The sequence below is a fragment of the Eriocheir sinensis genome, chromosome 17, assembly GCF_024679095.1.
Source record: "Eriocheir sinensis breed Jianghai 21 chromosome 17, ASM2467909v1, whole genome shotgun sequence".
In the NCBI taxonomy this organism is placed as follows: Eukaryota; Metazoa; Arthropoda; class Malacostraca; order Decapoda; family Varunidae; genus Eriocheir; species Eriocheir sinensis.
Genome location: NC_066525.1, coordinates 8,052,231 through 8,070,846, shown reverse-complemented (window position 1 = coordinate 8,070,846; position 18,616 = coordinate 8,052,231). Strand labels below are relative to the sequence as shown.

General features: G+C 44.6%; 1 protein-coding gene across 4 annotated transcripts in view; it reads left to right on the top strand.

Annotated features, from left to right (window-relative positions):
* LOC126999897 (uncharacterized) overlaps positions 1 to 16,998 on the top strand; it is a 171,449-nt gene extending 154,451 nt beyond the window's left edge. The window contains exons 5-12 of one of the 4 annotated variants that reach the window (XM_050863024.1): positions 11,466 to 11,610; positions 12,155 to 12,490; positions 12,701 to 12,785; positions 13,092 to 13,226; positions 13,530 to 13,705; positions 13,820 to 13,991; positions 14,215 to 14,426; positions 14,714 to 16,998. In XM_050863024.1, the coding sequence (XP_050718981.1) occupies positions 12,281 to 12,490; positions 12,701 to 12,785; positions 13,092 to 13,226; positions 13,530 to 13,705; positions 13,820 to 13,991; positions 14,215 to 14,426; positions 14,714 to 15,511 (1,788 nt within the window). In that variant the 5' untranslated portion in view covers positions 11,466 to 11,610; positions 12,155 to 12,280 and the 3' untranslated portion in view covers positions 15,512 to 16,998. The other 3 variants (XM_050863026.1, XM_050863023.1, XM_050863025.1) reach the window with 3 other exon arrangements.
* Positions 16,999 to 18,616: the final 1,618 nt, after the last annotated feature.

Genomic DNA, 18,616 nt, shown 5'->3' with positions numbered 1-18,616 from the left:
TTGAGTGGAGTAACAAGAAGAGGAACCAGTGGAATGTACGAAAAAGAGAGAGAGAGAGAGAGAGAGAGAGAGAGAGAGAGAGAGAGAGAGAGAGAGAGAGAGAGAGAGAGAGAGAGAGAGAGAGAGAGAGAGAGAGAGAGAGAGAGGGGAATGGAGAAAGTGAAGGAAAACGGAGGAAGGTAAAGGGATAAGTGTAATGAGAGGGAGGGAAAAAGGAAGGACAGAATAATGATATGAGAGAAAATGAGTGGAGGGACCAGGGAGGCAAGGAGTGGAATGTAAAGAAAAAGGAGATTGAAGGAATGACGTGGAATTAGAAAAAGAAGAGAGAGTATAAGGAATGGAAGGTCGTAGAGAATGAAGAGCAAGAAGGAAATGGGGAAACAAAAAAAACGTGGGATAAAAAAAATATAAGAAGAGAAGAGAGAAAAGTAAAGGAAAATAAGTAGGAGAGGAAGAAACAGAGACAGAATAAGAGAATGAAAAAACGGCATACAAAAAACATGTAAGAAGAGAAGAGAAAGAAGTCAAGAAAAATAAGTAACAGGAGAGGAAGAAACAGAGACAGAATAAGAGAATGAAAAAACGGGATAAAAAAAATGTAGGAAGAGAAGAGAAAGAAGTAAGGAAAAATATGTAGCAGGAGAGGAAGTAACAGAGACAGAATAAGAGAATAAAAAAAACGAATACAAAACAAGAAAAGAAAATGTATACGAGATGAAAGAGTCAAAGATTCAAGAAAAGCAGAAAATAACAGGAAAGGAATATAGCAAAGAGTGACAGAGGAGGGAGTGGAGGATGGGAGAGGAGTGAAGAGGAAGGAGTGTAGTGACGAGGGGAGTGAGAGAGGAGGGAGTGGAGGATGGGAGAGGAGTGAAGAGGAAAGAGTTCAGTGACGAGGGGAGTGAGAGAGGAGGGAGTGGAGGATGGGAGAGGAGCGAAGAGGAAGGAGTGTAGTGACGAGGGGAGTGAGAGAGGAGGGAGTGGAGGATGGAAGAGGAGTGAAGAGGATGGAAGAGGAGTGAAGAGGAAAGAGTTCAGTGACGAGGGGAGCAAGGGGAAGAAGTAGAATGTCAAACCTTCCACACACACTTAACAAAGACCAGACTCATTCCCAGCACTTGAAAAACCTACAGCAACAATGTTTTAACTATTTCTAAGCCTTGTATTTGCTTAACTAAATCACTACAACTTTTATAAGCTTGGAAGAACAGGCTCGGTTTCAGTCGCTTCCGCCACCCACATCAGCTATTTCCAAAGCCCAAAAATGAGGTCAATCGAATTCTAATGAGTCTAAAAACGAGAGAATGAAGAAAATCAACTATATACAAGATGAAAGAGTAAAACAAGACAAACGACAGGAAAGGAAGTATAGCAGAGAGAGAGGGAGAGAGAGGTGGGAGTGGAGAGGGAGGATGCCCAAGAGGAGAGGTTTGGGGCTTAGCAAAGGAGAGAGATATAGTCACCCGGCGATTCATCTCCGCTATCATTCATCATTCTTGTGCTGGGTGTGTGATGCTGACGTAATCCTGCCCATGTTGTAGGCGGAGGAGGAAGAGGAAGAGTGGGGAGATGATGATGCTGAAAAAGATGAAGAAGAGGAAGAGTTGAAGAAAAGGTGATGATGGTGAAAATGAAGAGAAAGAAGATGAAGTAGAAGGAATACAGATGAAATAGAGGAAGAGCTGAAGAAAAGGTGATGATGGTGAAGAAGAAGAGAAAGATGAAGTAGAAGGAATAAAGATGAAATAGAGGAGGAAAAGGCAGATGAAGTAGAGGATAAAAAGAAGAAAAGAGAAAAGATATAAAGAAGTAGAAGAAGAAAGGGATACATAAGAAGAACAGGCAGAGAAAAAACAAACAAAGCAGGCAAATGAGAATAACGAAGAAGGAGCAGGTGAAGTAGAATGAAAAAAAGAGAAGGAGTAAAAGAAGAAAGAAGATAAAAATATGAACTAGAAGAGGAAAGAGAAAACATAACAAGAAATAGCTGAGGAAAAGAAATATAAAAAACCAGCGAAAGAGAATAACGACAAAGGACCTTAGTCATAACAAAAGACCAGAGACAGAAAGAGAAGGATGGAAAGGAGGTGGTGGTCGGTAAGGTGGGGAGGAGGAGGAGGGGGAGGAGCACAGATAGGCCGGAGGAGCATGACTGGGCGGGGCAAACACGTAAGAAGGAGCGGCACAGAGCTTAGTGAGGTGGGGCAAGTTAATAGACTTCGACTGTTGCCAATGAGAAAGAAAAAAAGTTGACTAGGGGGCATACCATAGAAAACAAGGCAGCGTCATAGAGGGCATACCATAGAGAACAAGGCAGCGTGAAGGATACAGAGCTACAAGACGAGGCTGAGGAATATAATTGGAAGAGGACGAAAGGAAAGAGCAGCTAATGGGCATACTCTAAAACAAGCCAACATGAATACAGTGTTAATCTTGGTGGAGGTAGACGGAAAAGGAGTTGAAAAGGTTAAATTGGGGTAAGGAAGAACAGAAATAAGCATCTTGAAGCACATTGAGAGCAAAACGAGGGAAGTTTGAGCAAATGACGGTGTGGTTAGGATGTATAAGACTGAAAAGAGGGAGTTTAAGGTTACAAGGGATGAGGCAGAAAATAAATGAGCATCTTGAACCATATTGAGAGCAAAACGAGGGGAGTGTGAGCAAACGACAGTGTGGTTAGGCTGAATAAGACTGAAAAGAGGGATGTTAAGGTTATAAGGGGTGAGAAAGAAAACAAATGAGCATCTTGAAGCATAGAGCAAGACAAGGGGAATATGAGCGAAGGACAGTGTGGTTAGGATGAGGAAGTCGATAATGGAGTATAGGTTATATAAGATGAGCATCGTATTGAAAGGAAAGCGATATGATAGAAAGCCATGACGGAACTGAAGAGAGACGAGGCAGGATAAGGTTGCATGTGGAGAGACGAAGAGACAATAGAATGACCACAGTAAAACACAATGGACGATATGAATGTAGTGCGATGTGACGGGACTCAAGAAACACGAAGACTTGTTATATTAAGACCGAACGGGGTGGCGCAGGAAACAAATGAGCCGCATTAAGCGCACTGGAAGCAAGACGAGTGTGACATGAATGAACAACGTGTGACTCTTTTATGTGGAGGGGCTTGGGTTGGTCGGGCTGTGGATGCGATGGGGCAGGATGGGTAGAGAAGTGCACCGTAAAAGGGATATTGGAAGCCAGACGAGGCGAAGGTCTTTTAAGGGCGGGGGTATGGGAGGGTCGCGGAACATTGAGACGGATCATATCAAGGTTGTTTTTTTATCGACTCTATTGCCATCCCCTTTGCTACGTTTGTTCTTTCTTCATATAATCTTTTTTTTTTTCGAGTTTTCCTTTCCAAAATCCTCTGTTATTTGTCTCTTTGATCTCCTTTTCCTCCTCTATTTTTGTCTCTTTAATCAATCACCTTTTCAGCCTTTTAATATTTGTCTCTTTAATCACTTTTTCTGGCTTTACTTTTCTCTTCCACCATCTTTTCTATCTATTATTTATCTATTCACCTTTTCAGACTTTTTTTTATTTTTTGTCTATTCAACCGCCTTTTCAATCTGTTTATTCCTTTATATTTCATCTCTGCAACCATCTTTTCAACCTCTATTTTCTGCCTCTTCAATCACCTCCACAGCTTCTATATTTCATCCTACTCGCCTTCCGTGCTCTCCTATCTCGGGTTGTGGTATCAGTGTAAAGATGATCACTATATAAACCACCGTGAAAGTAAGACGAAAGAGGATGAATGAAGGATGAGGAGGAGGACGCGGGAAGGGTCTGGGCAGGGGCGGGAAGGGGCTGGTAAGGATGGCGTGACGTCCTGCTCTTCCTTGAGGCTTCAGCAACACCGGAAGCCTCGCACCGGAAGCCCACCTGAGTGCTGCTGCTGCTGGGAAGGTGTGGAGCCGCGGCCCAGCACACCTGTCACACCTCGGCTCACCTGTTCTGCTCTCCCTCCATACCTGCCTTCCTTCCTTCCTTCCTCCCTTTCTCATCTCATCTCCAGGGCTTCCTTCCGTCTTTCCTTCCTTCCTTCCATCCTTCCTGTTTTCCTTTCTAGTTCCCTCTTGCTTTCCTTCCGTCCTTCATTCATTCCTGCTGTCCTTTCTGCTTTCCTTCCTCCTTTCCTGCTTTCCTTTATTTATTTCTTTATTCACTTATTAATCCATTTATTGATTTTCTTCGTTCATTCCTTCGTTTCTTTATTCCTTCTTTCTTTTCTCTATTTATATTATGTACACCTGACTTTATATATCATTGCATGGAAATAAAGAGATAAATATAAATATGATCTTGATTATTTTTTGTTAGATAGTTCTTCCTTTCTCCTTTCATTTCCTTGTTTCTTTCTTTTTTCCTTTCTACTTTAGCTTCCATTATTCGCCTCCCTTTTCCTATTCCCCAGTTCGTGTCTCACTCAAGTTTCCTCCTCTCGTGCAACAGTGGTTTTGTTTCGTTTTGTTTTACGTCGCTGCTGTCTCATCCTATTTCGAGTTAAGTTTTCCTCCTCCAACTCTTTTTTTCCTCTTCCTCCTGCTCCTCATCTAGCCTCAAGCCCCATCCCCCCATCCCATCTCCTCTCTTCCTTCTCCTCCTCCTCCTTCTGCTCCCACTCCTTCCTTAGTTCCCCTCGCTTCTTTTCTTATTATTCCCTTTTTCTCTCCTCTCCCCTCCCCTAGTATCTCAACTCCTCTTCTTCCTCCTCTCCTTTTCTCCTCCTCCTCCTCTCCTTTCTCTCTTTACTGTAAAATTTCCATGTCCCTTTCTTCCTTAAAGGTACATGGTGTTCTCTTCTAACTATTTCCTGCCGGCACGTTGCCGGAGGGAGTGGTGGGTGGGGAGGAGCCTTCACCCTTTCTGTCCTGTCCTACCACACGTAGATTACTAGTAGTAGCGGTAGTAAACAGACACCCTCGCCATAGACCGATAGGTCTTCTGGTGTCTGTTCTTCCTATGTATTCCTATGTATTCCTCCTACTCTTCATCCTTCTCCTCCTCCTCCTCCTCCTGCTCCTACTCCTTCCCTAGTTCCCCTCGCTTCTTCTCTATCATCCTCTTTTTCTCTCCTCTCCCTTCCCCTAATATCTCAACTCCTCTTCTTCCTCCTCTCCTTTCCTCCTCCTCCTTCTCCTCCTCCTCCTTCTGCTCCTACTCCTTCCCTAGTTCTCCTCGCTTCTTCTCTATTATCCTCTTTTTCTCTCCTCTCCCCTCCTCTTCCTCCTCTCCTTTCCTCCTCCTCCTCCTCCTCCTCCTATTTACATGTTCCCCGTAATGAGAAAAGTCCTGCTTCACCTGTTCTCCCTTTTCTATGTTCCTCTTTATCGCTCCACATTTCTTTACACCATTCATTATTTTTTCCCCTCCAGCGCGCGTCACACACACACACACACACACACACACACACACACACACACACACACACACACACACACACACACACACACACACAGACTCTTATAGGTTTAGCAGTCCCGATTATCATTTGGCAAGCTATCTTTTTCTTTCGTTTTCTTTGGGTGTTGATTTTTATATATATGTTGTCGTCTAACCTCCATCCCCTCATCCCCCTCCCCCTCTCGGATACTCGCCCGCCTGCCTGCCTGTCTACCTGTTTGCCTATTTGCGTGCCTGTCTGTCTGTCTGCTTGCCTTCCTGCCACCGCTGTTATTATCATTGTAGTCCCGACATGGTATTTTTCCCCTCTCTCTCTCTCTCCTTCTCCTTCCCTCTCTTCCTCTCTGCTGCGTCGGGCAATGGCAATATTCCTTTTTGATGAGGGTGTCTGTATAATATTGTGATACCCTCTCCAACCAACTGATTATTTTTATTTATTTTTTTCTATTTGGTGTGTGTGTGTGTGTGTGTGTGTGTGTGTGTGTGTTAGAAGTACACACACACACAGACACACAGGCTGCTCCTACACTTGGTCCTTTTCAGATATTTTGTTTGTTTGTTTGTATGCTTGTTTGTGTACAGAGGTCACGTGGGCTTTTTTTTTCCCCCATATTGAATTATTGTTTTATTACGTTTTATTATAGCTTCGGTATCTGGCTTCGTACTCTTCCGTCAGACTGTTACATTGGCATTTGTTGAGATTCCTGTTTTGCCTTATTCCTTTCTTTCTTCCTTCCTTTCTTCCTCTCTTCATTCAGTCATTCATTCTTCCTTCCCCTGTGGCTGTGGTGCTGGGGGTGGCGTGAACGGCGCTCCTCAGGGTACACACACACACAGTATTTACACCGGGGAACAGTGACCAGGTGGGAATGGTATCAATGCAGGTGTGTCTGTTTACGTGTATGTTATTATAGATGAAGTACAAAAATTCAGGTTCAAGAAGGAGACAGGTAAAAACTGGTTCACGTATATAGTGGATGAATGGAGGAAATTAAACAGATATATAATGCAAATACGATTGAAACTTTTTAATGGAGGTTATGTAGATTAATTAGTGGAGAGAGAAGTTTGTAGGAGGAAGAAATGAGGGAAGAGTAAATCAAGAACAAGATGTGAGAGAAAATGAGCAAAGTAACAAGAAAAGGAAGCAGTGGAATGTACGAAAAAGAGAAAGAGGATGGAAGGAGTGAAGGAAAATGGAAACGTAGGATGAAAGGGAAGAAAGAGTAAAGCTTGAGCAAGATGTGAGAGGGAATGAGGGAAGTAACAATAAAAGGAACCAGAGGAATGTACGAAAAAGAGAAGGAGGATGGAAGGAGTGAAGGAAAATGGAAACGTAGGATGAAAGGGAAGAAAGAGTAAAGCTTGAGCAAGATGTGAGAGGGAATGAGGGAAGTAACAATAAAAGGAACCAGAGGAATGTACGAAAAAGAGAAGGAGGATGGAAGGAGTGAAGGAAAATGGAAGCGTAGGATGAAAGGGAAGAAAGAGTAAAGCTTGAACATGATGTGAGGGAAAATGAGCAAAGTAACAAGAAAAGGAAGCAGTGTACGAAAAAGAGAAAGAGGATGGAAGGAGTGAAGAAAAATGGAAACGTAGGATGAAAGGGAGGAAAGAGTAAAGCTTGAACATGATGTGAAAGGAAATGAGCGAAGTAACAAGAAAAGGAACCAGAGGAATGTACTGAAAAGGGAAAGAGAATGGAGGATATAAAGGAAAATGGAAGAGGAGCAATCATGTGTCGACCAACTGGCCTCTTGTAGTGAACTTATATCCACGTGTATCCTTGTGTGTAACCTAAATAAAAGAAAATAAAAAGTGGGGAGCATGGAGGAGTTATGTTGCCCCCCCCCCCCCCCCCCTGAGGAAAGTTTGTATCTCATCCTGAAGCAGATTAAATAATATGTATAATCGAGTTACATCTCCACTACGCCCAAGTTAAAGTCCACCCTTCAGTGCCCCCTCCTGCGCAGGCTGCCCAGTTATTAATACTCCGCCAATTAAGAAGTTTGCAATGCCTTCGTTGAATTTGTAGGACTCGCTGAGTGTGCCCTGAGGTTCATCTGATCATTTCTTTTATATCTTTGCTTAATATATAATACTCTCACGGGGTTTATTACGTGTGGGCACTACGCTCCTTTAGAATTTCGTTGCCCTGCGCCGAATGCCTCACGAGTTTGCGATATTCTTATGAGCCACGACGATTCTGACGACTCTGCACGGATTCTTGGTGGGTCCAGAGAAGACTTGTATCGTGGTCCTCATCCCCGCATGCCTCGAAGTAGTTAAAGGAGGAGGAGGAGGAGGAGGAGGAGGAAAAGTAACGAGTAAGAAGAAGTAGGAGAGGGAAGAGGAGAACAAGTAACGAGCAACAGGTAGGAGAGGCAAGAAAAGGAGGAGGAGAAGAAGTAACAAGTAAGAATGAGGAGAGGGAAGAGGATGGAGGAGAAAGAAAGGAATTAAAAGCTTATACTTATTACGTCTTTGCCTTTGAAGGAAGTGCTGCATTCGATAAGGGTGTTCACTGTTTGTTTTACTAGTGGTTCAGCTGCACGGACCACGGCAGGCATTCTTCAAGTAGCGCCCCTTGTGGAGTCTCGAAGCGGGTTTATTGAAGTATCCAAAAAGGCATCCCCAGAACAATTGATTTTTTTTCGTGCACTGTTTAGGAGCTGTCACTTTTTTACGGGTTACTGAATACTAAATGTCGGTAGTATTAAGAAGCCACTGAACCAGAGATAGATAGAAGTTTTTTTTTTTTTTTTTTTCCGTTCCTGCTCGGTTGGGTTTCTCATGATCGCCCCCGTCCACTTTGGCAGCCACCCACACTCACCCGAATTAAGATTATGACGTTTATGTAGAGTGTGATTGATGTTTCCTGCGTCGGTGGCCACTCACCGTGAAGCCTGGCCGCGGGCGCCGGGTAGTTAAACTTTAGGTGACGGAATGTTCTTTAATAAGTGGAGATCGCATACCTCCCTCGTGCGCTGATGAACACCTTAATGCAACACAACGAACGGAAGAAAGGGGGAAGAAAATACGTATAACTTTAATCTCCAATTGCGAAAGGGAAGAAAAATATGTACAACTTTAATTCCCAAGTGCAAAAGGGAAGAAAAATACGTACTACTTTAAATTCCAGGTGCCAAAGGGAAGAAAAATACGTACTACTTTAAATTCCAAGGACCAAAGGCATGAAAAATACGTACTACTTTAAATTCCAAGGACCAAAGGCATGAAAAATACGTACTACTTTAAATTCCAAGGACCAAAGGCATGAAAAATACGTACTACTTTAAATTCCAAGGACCAAAGGCATGAAAAATACGTACTACTTTAAATTCCAAGGACCAAAGGCATGAAAAATACGTACTACTTTAAATTCCAAGGACCAAAGGCATGAAAAATACGTGTAACTTTAATATCGAAGTGCCAAAGGGAGGAAAAATACATATAACTTTCATTTCCAATTGCCAAAGGGAAGAAAATACGTATAAATTTAATTCCCAAGTGCCAAAATACGTAAACTTTAATTTCAAGTAACCCGGAGTCACTTGCCACAACCTCACTCTCCAGGCCAAGACAAACAAGCCACTGCTGCTGCATATTTGCCAGTATAAGGTGATATTGCCGTACTAGGGTGCAAGGCGACGGCGGGCAGTGTTTGGCCTCTTCCCTTCCCCCGCCCCGCCAACCCCCGGGCTGCGCGGCGGTGTGGGCGGGTGGGCAGCGGTGCGGCGCCCAGGTTCAAGGTCGGTGAGGCCTGGCGAGCACCTGCCGTTGCGCCGCTCCTTGTCCCCTCATGCCACGCAGCGTTGAGGAGGAGAGAGAAGATTGACGAGGAAGGAGGAGGAGGAGGAGAAGGAAGAGGCTAACTAAAACAAGAATGATGATGCAAAGGAAGAGGACAAGTGGAAAAAGAGAAAGATGTTGATAATGGTGAAAATAGTGATAATGACGATGAAGAGGAGGAGGAGGAGAAGGCTAACTAAAACAAGAATGATGATGCAAAGGAAGAGGACAAGTGGAAAAAGAGAAAGATGTAGAGAATGATGATAATGACGATGAAGAGGAGGAGGAGAAGAAGGAGGAGAAGGCTAAGTATAACATGATGATGATGCAGAGGAAGAGAACAAGTGGAAAAAGAGCAAGATGGTGATAATGGTGGGAATTGTGATAATGATGATGAAGAGGAGGAGTAGGAAAAGAAGAAGGCTAAATATAACAAGATGATGATGCAGAGGAAGAGAACAAGTGGAAAAAGAGCAAGATGATGAGAATGATGATAATAACGACGAAGAGGAGGAGGAGGAGAAGGCTAAGTAAAACAAGATGCAGAGGAGGAAAAGTGGTAAAAGGGTATGAAAAGAGGGAGGAGGAGAATGACAAGAAGAATTAGAACAAGAAATGAAGATGGGAATGATGATGGAAATGATGATGATGATGGCGAAGAAAAGGAGAAGGAGGAAGAGGAGGAAAGAGAGCGAGCCAGAAGGTTCACTAAGAAACATGGTTCGTAAGGTGTGTGTGGCAGGGGAATGAGATATTAGACACGAGAGAGAGAGAGAGAGAGAGAGAGAGAGAGAGAGAGAGAGAGAGAGAGAGAGAGAGAGAGAGAGAGAGAGAGTAAAGACAGAGAGACAAATAGTGAGACGATGCAGAGTACGAGAGGAAAAAGAAAAACGTTGGGAAGCGCAGACGAGAGGAATTTCCAGACGAACGTAAAAGTAAAATAAAACAAACATAACCAAACGCCCATCTGAAAACAACACGCGTAAACAAACGTATATAAAAAAAAAAACGTCACATGTAAAAACAAGCAAAAAAGGAAAGGAAATAAAATACGCATAAATGTTGAGTGTAAACCCGAAAAATCGAATAGAGTGAAAGAAAAACACAGAAAAACCAATACGTTTAACTATTGGATCAGGGTTGAGGTGTGGCTGCAGAGGAGGGGAAGGGGGGGGAGGGGGAAGGGAAGGAAGGAGGAAAAGGAAAAAGAAATAAAGCCATGCGCGCAGGAAAATAGATTGGCCACATAAAGGTAAAAAAAAAAATATCGAGTGTGTACGAGACAAAAGGTAGAACGTAAATTATTTGCTGAGAGTAATGGAAGGAGTCACGAACAAGAGGGGAAGAGGAGGAGGAGGAGGAGGAAGAGGAGGAGGTGGTTTAGGACTTTAGGAGGTGGTGGTGAAGAAGAGAAATTACAACACGAAGAGAGAGAGAGAGAGAGAGAGAGAGAGAGAACATATTTATATAAACCAACGAATACATTCACTTTTAACTAATTTCTGTTCCATACATTAAAAGCAAAAGTATAAAATGTTTCCAGAAATTTTCAGTGTGTATCAGGAATGGCTTGATCTACACGCAGGGAAAGAAAGAATGGCCAGGGAAAAGGAAGTGTGTGTGTGTGTGTGTGTGTGTGTGTGTGTGTGTGTGTGTGTGTGTGTGTGTGTTATCGCGGTTCTTTGTGTTCCTCAGTGGCCTTGATGCAAACCCCTGTGTGTCAACTTCGGCGAGAGCACAGGGGCCTTTCCACGCACACACACACACACACACACACACACACACACACACACACACACACACACACACAGACAAACACGTGTGGCAAAGGTTCAAGGCTCTGTCGCTGCACTTAAAGTTGTAGTCCAATAAATCGAGTCCTTAGTGTCCTCAGACGGAATTTATATATATCACTAAGGCGTCTAAAGTGTGGCTGAGACTTACTTATTGTAGCGGATCTTGACACTGCAGCCCCACAGGTAACAGTAACACTGACACATACCAAGTACACTCCGTTCACATAAACCTCGAATATAAGCCCCTCCCCCTTCCTCATTAAACACTATCATTGGCCCGTCGACAAGCAAGAGTTCTGCTGGTCGGTTACTTCGTTTCGTAGTTGAAGGAACCTGTGGATACTCTTGTCTATTTTTCGGAAATCTTGATGGCACAGCATATAAGGAAATTTGTATTAATGAAAGATGAATTGTTTTTTTTATTATTTTTGAAAGACTGATGTTTGCATATTTCATTTCCAGACGTCCATCGTGCACGCGTCACACTCACTGGCCGCCCTACCGCACTCGTGATTTCTTCTCTCTCATCCCCTCCTACGCCCTGTCGTCCAGTCTTCTTCATCCTGCTGAAGGCCAACGCTTTGCAGACCCTAATTGTACAACCAAGGTAAAAAAAAAAATGTATTCTCCATGTTCTGTGTGATGCCTCCACGTGTTTTACCTCTGTAAACATCGTAATTGAGTGTGGCTGCTTCAAGGTCTCGAGTGCTCAATGCCTGCCTGAAATGAGGTTACGGGTGATGGGGCAGTCGTGGCCGCCATTATGACGGGCCGGAGGAGCGTCATTCCATAAAGTTGAGTAAACCACATTCTCACTCTTGCTCCACAGGTCAACGCTGAGCTCCAAGGATACAATATCCTCGCAATGCCGCACTCGTGAATGCTGAAGGTTTCCTCGACTCCGTAACCTTAGGAAGACTCGCCTGCTCTAAAGCTACAGAAGATACTTCTGTGCTTGTTTAATGTGGCAGCCACTGACATTGTTGAGTCAATAGTTGCTTATAACATCCCAAAGCCCCCCCTCCGCTCCCTTCATTATCTCAGAAAGGAAAGCTGAGCTGACGCCGCAGGGAAGACGCTGAATATAGCGCATGGTGGTATTGAGTCTGATCCCGGAAAGTGACGAGGACTTTCTGAATCTCTTCATTCAGCCGTCTTTCCTCTGACTGCTCGCCACCCTCCGTTCATCGCACTTGCCCCGTGGACGATGGCGCAGTTTGGTTCTCTCGGAGGCACGCCGCCGGCGCACTGGTGACGGACGAACGACACCCGTCACGATGTCTACCTCCCACTCCTCGGGATCTTCAGGAGGGCGACCGACGGGGCCATGGCTGCACCCGATCGGTCCCGGCAGCGCCCTCTTGCCCAAAAGTTTGCTGCGGCGCCACAAGCTCCCCGTGGCGGCTCACCTCCACACCCCCACGGCGCCGCCCGGCCTGGACCTGACTCGACCGCTCCTGCTTTACTCCAGCTACACCTCGACCAAGGTCAGTAATTTCTTTGTTACAACTGTTGAGTTGTGTTGCTTCACTGGCTCCTTTAGCCTTGCAAGCCGTACACAACATAATATGCAGCTGCCTCACATCATCTGCCCTTCTTCCAGCGCTCAGGAGAATGACTTATACTTAATTATTTAATCTCTTAGCACAAACACAAAGCTTAAGATGGTGAGTAAAGTGTGTTCCATTGGGCCACAGGTACGCGGTGTGTCCCTGCGGCCGGGGAAGGACGGCGGCATGACTCCCGTGGGTCCCTCCGTCGTCATCCCAGACTCCTACACAGGTTAGTCCTCTCGGGGGACAAAATAAACTCATCTGTGCATGGCTGTGTCATCTCAGTTCCTTACTTAACCAAAAGAAAAAAGAAACGGACCGTGTAATTAGCTAATCCACTATATTATTATAATTATTATTACTATTATTATTATTACTTATATCATCATTATGATTATTATTATCACTATAATTATCATCATCTTTAATAAATGAGTTATCAACACATTAAAGGCTGCTAATAAGGCAGCACTGGAGACAGATTGCATGGCGTGCCTCTCAACACACGGCACACTAACGTCCTTCTCTCCGCCAGCAGGCTGGTTTGCCATCGTGACGAGCGATGGACACACAGCGCCATTCTTCTCCACAATAGAGCAGGTCGCTAACAGCAAGGGGACCTTCTTCCTCACACGCTACGATGTGCCAGCCTACACCAACCTGCACGACGGTAAGCACCCCTGCCCCTCCACCTCTCTTTCTGCCACATCCTAAATAGGATTTGGGGGCAAATCAGCAGTCGTGCCTCCTATCGAATTGGTCAGGTATTTATTTGATCCTTTGTTGTTGCATCATTTAATGGGAGATTTTTTTACAATGATTGCAACAAAGCTGCTGAGCCAAATGTTAAAACTCTGTTGGGAAACCATTTAAGCTTCAGTCCTCACCTGGTTGTCTCAAAGCTTCTCAAACACACATACACAAGTTAAGGTAAGATAATTTTTTATAACTAACGGGTCCTATCCAATTGCAGACTCAGGTCGAATGACATACCAGAAGACAGTAGTTCAGAGCGGCCACGTGTTGAAGCTCCTGGGCATCTTTGAGGATCTCAATGCCCGGCGCACAAACAGCAGCGGAAGAGGTCGTGATGTTTCTTCAGCCTTCAGTTGCGACAAGTATGCTCAGTGTCTCAACTACAGGAATGAGGTAAGCCAACCTTATACCTAATAGTCTTGGGGATGCTTCATGAAGAATGATGACTTTTGCACCATTTCCATTCTGGCAATCAACCTGACAATGACATTCTACCCTTTTCTGCAGGTGGTGTTCCTGTCTTTCTCAGCAACTGGACGTTTTTACACAACAGCACACAAGACCAGCAAAAGCCCCAACCATGTGTACCTGATGGCACACATTCTCAAGAACCACCGCCTGCCCATCACCGTGCGGCTGGTGTGTGGCTACATGCCTCGGGTCCCCTGCAACTTTACTGGTGAGTGGATCTGCCAACACCAGCAGGAGCAAAGAACAGGAATTTCCTTTCCCTTTGCTCTTGCCTGAGGAACAGACAGGCACAGTGCTGCCCCCTACTTCGCTGAATTTGTAGAGTTCCCCATTGAGCATGATTTTTATATCCTGGTGTTGCAAGGAGCTAATTGCTGTCCATCACATTCTTGACTTTCTGTCAGTAACACACCATGTCGTGTTTCCTGCAGGTGTGCTGCGGCTGGAGCAGGCTCAGAAGGAGGCAGTCATTCTGGCCTGCACCATGACCAACGAGGCTCAGGCGACACTCTTTGAGATAGACGTGTCCTCTAACTTTGCTTTGACGCCCGTCAAGGACCCGATGTTCCCCAAGACACCCATCTTCCTCAAGACTGTGTCATACTGTGAGGATGAGGCTGAGGCTTGGCGCCGCCAGATCAAGGTGAGCAACTCTTACCAAGTTCATTGCGTTTAGATTGTAAAGGTTTCATAGATAGAAAGATATGGATAGATAGATAGATGAATAGATTTGATGTTGTTTGATTTTAATTTATGTTTCAAGTAGATTGTTGATTTAATTTCATATTAAAATAAGAGCTCAAAGTTAGTTAATCTTATGCCCTATACTGAAGATGATTACAAAGTTGTATTCAATTAAAGGTGTTTTAAGGTGTTATCAGTGCTGCTTTTCAATGCACATTTGTTTATGTGTTTCTTGTGGCTCTGCAGGTGACCCACCACGTCACAGAATCCAAGAGATCCAAGTCGATGAGCCGCTCCGTGTGTGAGAGGCTCCTGGACCAGCCGCGGACTGCCAGCTTTGCACTGCTCACTGATCATGGGCGAAGAAAGCTGAACGGCAGTCGTGACAAGTCCGTAGATCGCCTGGCAGGTTTCTTTCTTGCTGACAGAGGAAGAGATAAAAGCAAAGAAAACCTCCTACGGGACAGAAGCAAGGAGAAACTTCGAGATAGAGACAAACTAAAAGAGAGGCCCAAAGACAAGCATCAGGAGAGAGAAAAGTTTGACAGACCCAACAAGCTCAGTGAAAAGGGACAGGACACAAGGAAGCTCTCTAAACAGAACACCTACATCTTCCAGAAGGGGCGGCCCTGCAAGATGCGAGACCGGCGGCAGGAAGCTGACGCCGTCAATAGGCTCAACAAGTCAATAGAGAACCTAGATTACTCACGAGTTGCTGACGATATAAGTCCACTGCCTGAGAACGTGGAAGAGGAGGACCACTACGCCGAAATATGTGACTATATCATAGGAGGCAAGGGCGGGTCAGGCCCAAGAGAAAACAACAAGCGTGAAAAGAGGAAGTCCACGGGGGACAGAGAGTCCTCTGGCCACGGCCGGCAGCTTCGAGGTGATGACGCCAACTTGACGTTCACGTTGCTAAAGAAAGACATTGGTGGCTATTACGTCAAGATTCCAGGCTTTGAGATCCCTAAGGGTGACTATGATTATGATCCCGGTGTCAATACTACCAGTCTAGGAAAGAACTATGATTCTTTGTGTTAAGCACTACAGTATTATAGTACAAGTAGAGGAAATGTTTTGCTACTAAGTGTAAATTTTAAAGTGTTAGGTTATAATTACAACTTAATATGTGCCACTTAAGCAAAACATGTTCCTCTCTGCCCAGGCGCTGTGGGTGGGGACGACATGCTCACACTGGGCTGTAGCCCCTCTGCACCCACCCCCGCCTGGTGCTGGAGGGGATGTTAGGGGACCAGAAGAACTGTATAAATATCCCTTATCAGTGACATCCACCGAGTCTGGTGGATCGCTTTTTGGCCGCGTCCTGCACGGTTGTGAGTGAATAGATGTAGCTGAGAGGCGGGAGTTGGCGCAGCCGTGTGCTTCTCTGTGGCTGGTGCTGATCATTACTACTTGCATTACGTACTGACAGGAGGTGACCAACATAATGTTTCCGGCAATTCTTGCCAGGGTTGGCAGGACAGAAGCTGGAGATTGAACACTCAAGTTGTATCTAGTCAGTCAGTACACTGAGTGGGCCGGCTCTAGACAGCCCTGTCGTGAGGGGCGGGACAGCACGCGTCTCATGTCAGAATGGATGCAGATAATGCCTCAGTATCATATAATCTCGTAACTTTTTACTAAAAAAATATGATAAAATACTTTCACATAGAAATTCCTCCTCTTCAAGAGCAAGTCCTGTACTTCGCAAAAGAAATTTTCAATGAAAAGCTCTCCTTTCCTAAACTGGCCCTGCACTCTCCCTTGTGAATACACTCGGATGATTGCCTCTGCTTAATCTATTGGTGGGGTTGCACTTGAAATGCTAAAATTTATAATGATAGTTACAAAATACATAAAAATTATAATAGCCATAAATAGCAGCTGTTCCCTTTGAACACTGTCGGATGTTACATCATCACTACTTCCAACTTAGGGAGAATCTCATCGTTCATGAGTAGCATTCGTTGGGCAATGACGTCCAGCTTAGCACTATTTTTGGCCTTGTGTGTCACAGCGGTGTCCTAGGATTGTCTCCTGTGATAGGGGGTACTACGAGCCGTGGAGAGGTAGCCTATGCCAAGGCTTGACCTTAATGCTGACGGTGGGACAGAGGTAGCCGTCCAAATCGTGATGCTGTGTTGCGCATCAGCGTCCTGAGAGGTGCGAGAATGCCAGTCAGCGGGAACACCCAAGTACCTTTGGGTACTTGATATGAGTTGAGCTGCCATGGTGGTACATAAAATGTATGAGTAGAAGGTGAAGGTGCATGTAAAATACTCTCCCTGCATGGGAAAACTGTTGACTCCAAGGGGCAAACTTCCTTATCAAGCTTGGGGCGGTTTGGCGAGACGTCGTGCACCGAGCGGCCGTGGCCACGCAGCAGCAGCAGCCAGAACAGGAAGACATCCTCCCTCTCCCATTCGCCTCTTCTGTATAATAGGCTTGTTCAGTGTTATGGATACATATCAGTATGTAAGAACACTTTGCACTGTGTTATTTTTTACCTGCTAAACATAAACATTAAAAGCAAATGTATTTCTTTATTTCATACCTCCTCGCAAACAGGTAACATTAAAAGCAAATGTATTTCTTTATTTCATACCTCCTCGCAAACAGGTAAATTTAAAGTAAAGTTTCGGGCAGACCTGTTGATTACTGGTAATTCTCTATTGCTTACTCATTTTTTTTATTCAAATCAATGTCTGTTAAATGCCTCCATTTAAATGCACGTGTACTGAATAGATGTACTAAAAGTAGCCTGTAGCCTACATAGCCTGTTTGCTACCTCGTCGACATTCTCCCCCTGGCCCTCCCATCTCCAAAGCTTTCCACGCATGCGCAGTGGCATTAGTCTTGTTCCGGCCAGGAGGGTAGGATGTGAACGCAGGGGTCCAGCAGGAAGCCGTAATCACTGCAGAGGCTCCCTTACAAGGTTTGTTCTCGGATATACTCAGTTTATAGGATTACAGTTATGTTAAGGGCATGGTGAAATTTTTAACAACTGGTAACTTGAAAGGTCACTGCAACGTATTTTCTACAACAATGAAGATGAATGGAAATACTCGTACTTGGGGTTTACTGGAAATGTACAGTGAAGGAGACATGGTTGTATTACTAAAACTGAAATTTGTTAGGTGTAACATCGTAAATCTCAGTAACACCTATGGCTGGTGAGAAATTATATATATTTAGTTTGATGAAAACTAATTAAATAACGGCCGTCTGTGGCATTTCGCCAATTAAGCTCCTCATTGAACCTTCCCGCGGACTGGTTGGTGAGCGTGTCGAAGCCAAAGGATCGAAGCTTTAATACCACCTTCGTGCTTGACGTCATCGAAACTGTCTTACAAGTGTTTCAGAAATATACGCCGCGTTATCATGAAATCAATGACACCGCCAAATAATTCCCCCTAAATTGTAATTCTTGGGCGTCATGAGTCAAAACTAGTGGTTTGTGTATGTGTGTGTGTGTGGGGGGGGGGGTGTTAGTAGGGGTGGATATGCTGCAAGGATCGATGTTTGGCTATAAGTCCGGCAAATCTTAAGTGGCGGCTCTGACGTAGACAGCCCGCTAGACACTGGTGCTATGTCTCCAACTGACCTCGCGTACCGTGCCTCTTACACCCTTCTCTCTCTCTCTCCCCCCGTGCCTCTTTTTCTTTCTCACTCTAGTATAAAAACATATATGGTTTTTATGATTGATTCTCTGTCTGTGAGTGAATACAAGGAAATCTGTACAACACTTGGCAGAGTTGTCACCGCGGCGTTCAGTTGCCCTGCCTGCTTTAATTATCGCATTTCTGCCATTTTTTGGTGTGTGTCTGCCATCTGCCATACAATGTCAGCCATATGGCATAATTATGATAAAATATGGAGACTGTACCTGTATATGGAATGCCAGGACCGTCAAGCAAGTTTTGATGTGAGTCATCCAGGTGAATGGTGAGGTTCCGCTGGGGATGGCCAAGGAGTGGAGAAGGAGTGGTCGCTAAGAACATTAAAATATTACATTTTGTTATTGTTAAAGCACATTGGAATAGATAGTAAAGTGGCAGAGGTGATAAAGGAGATGTACAATGAAAATATGGTAAAATTCACTTTGGGAGACACCACCACGGACTGGATGGAGAACAATGTTGGAGT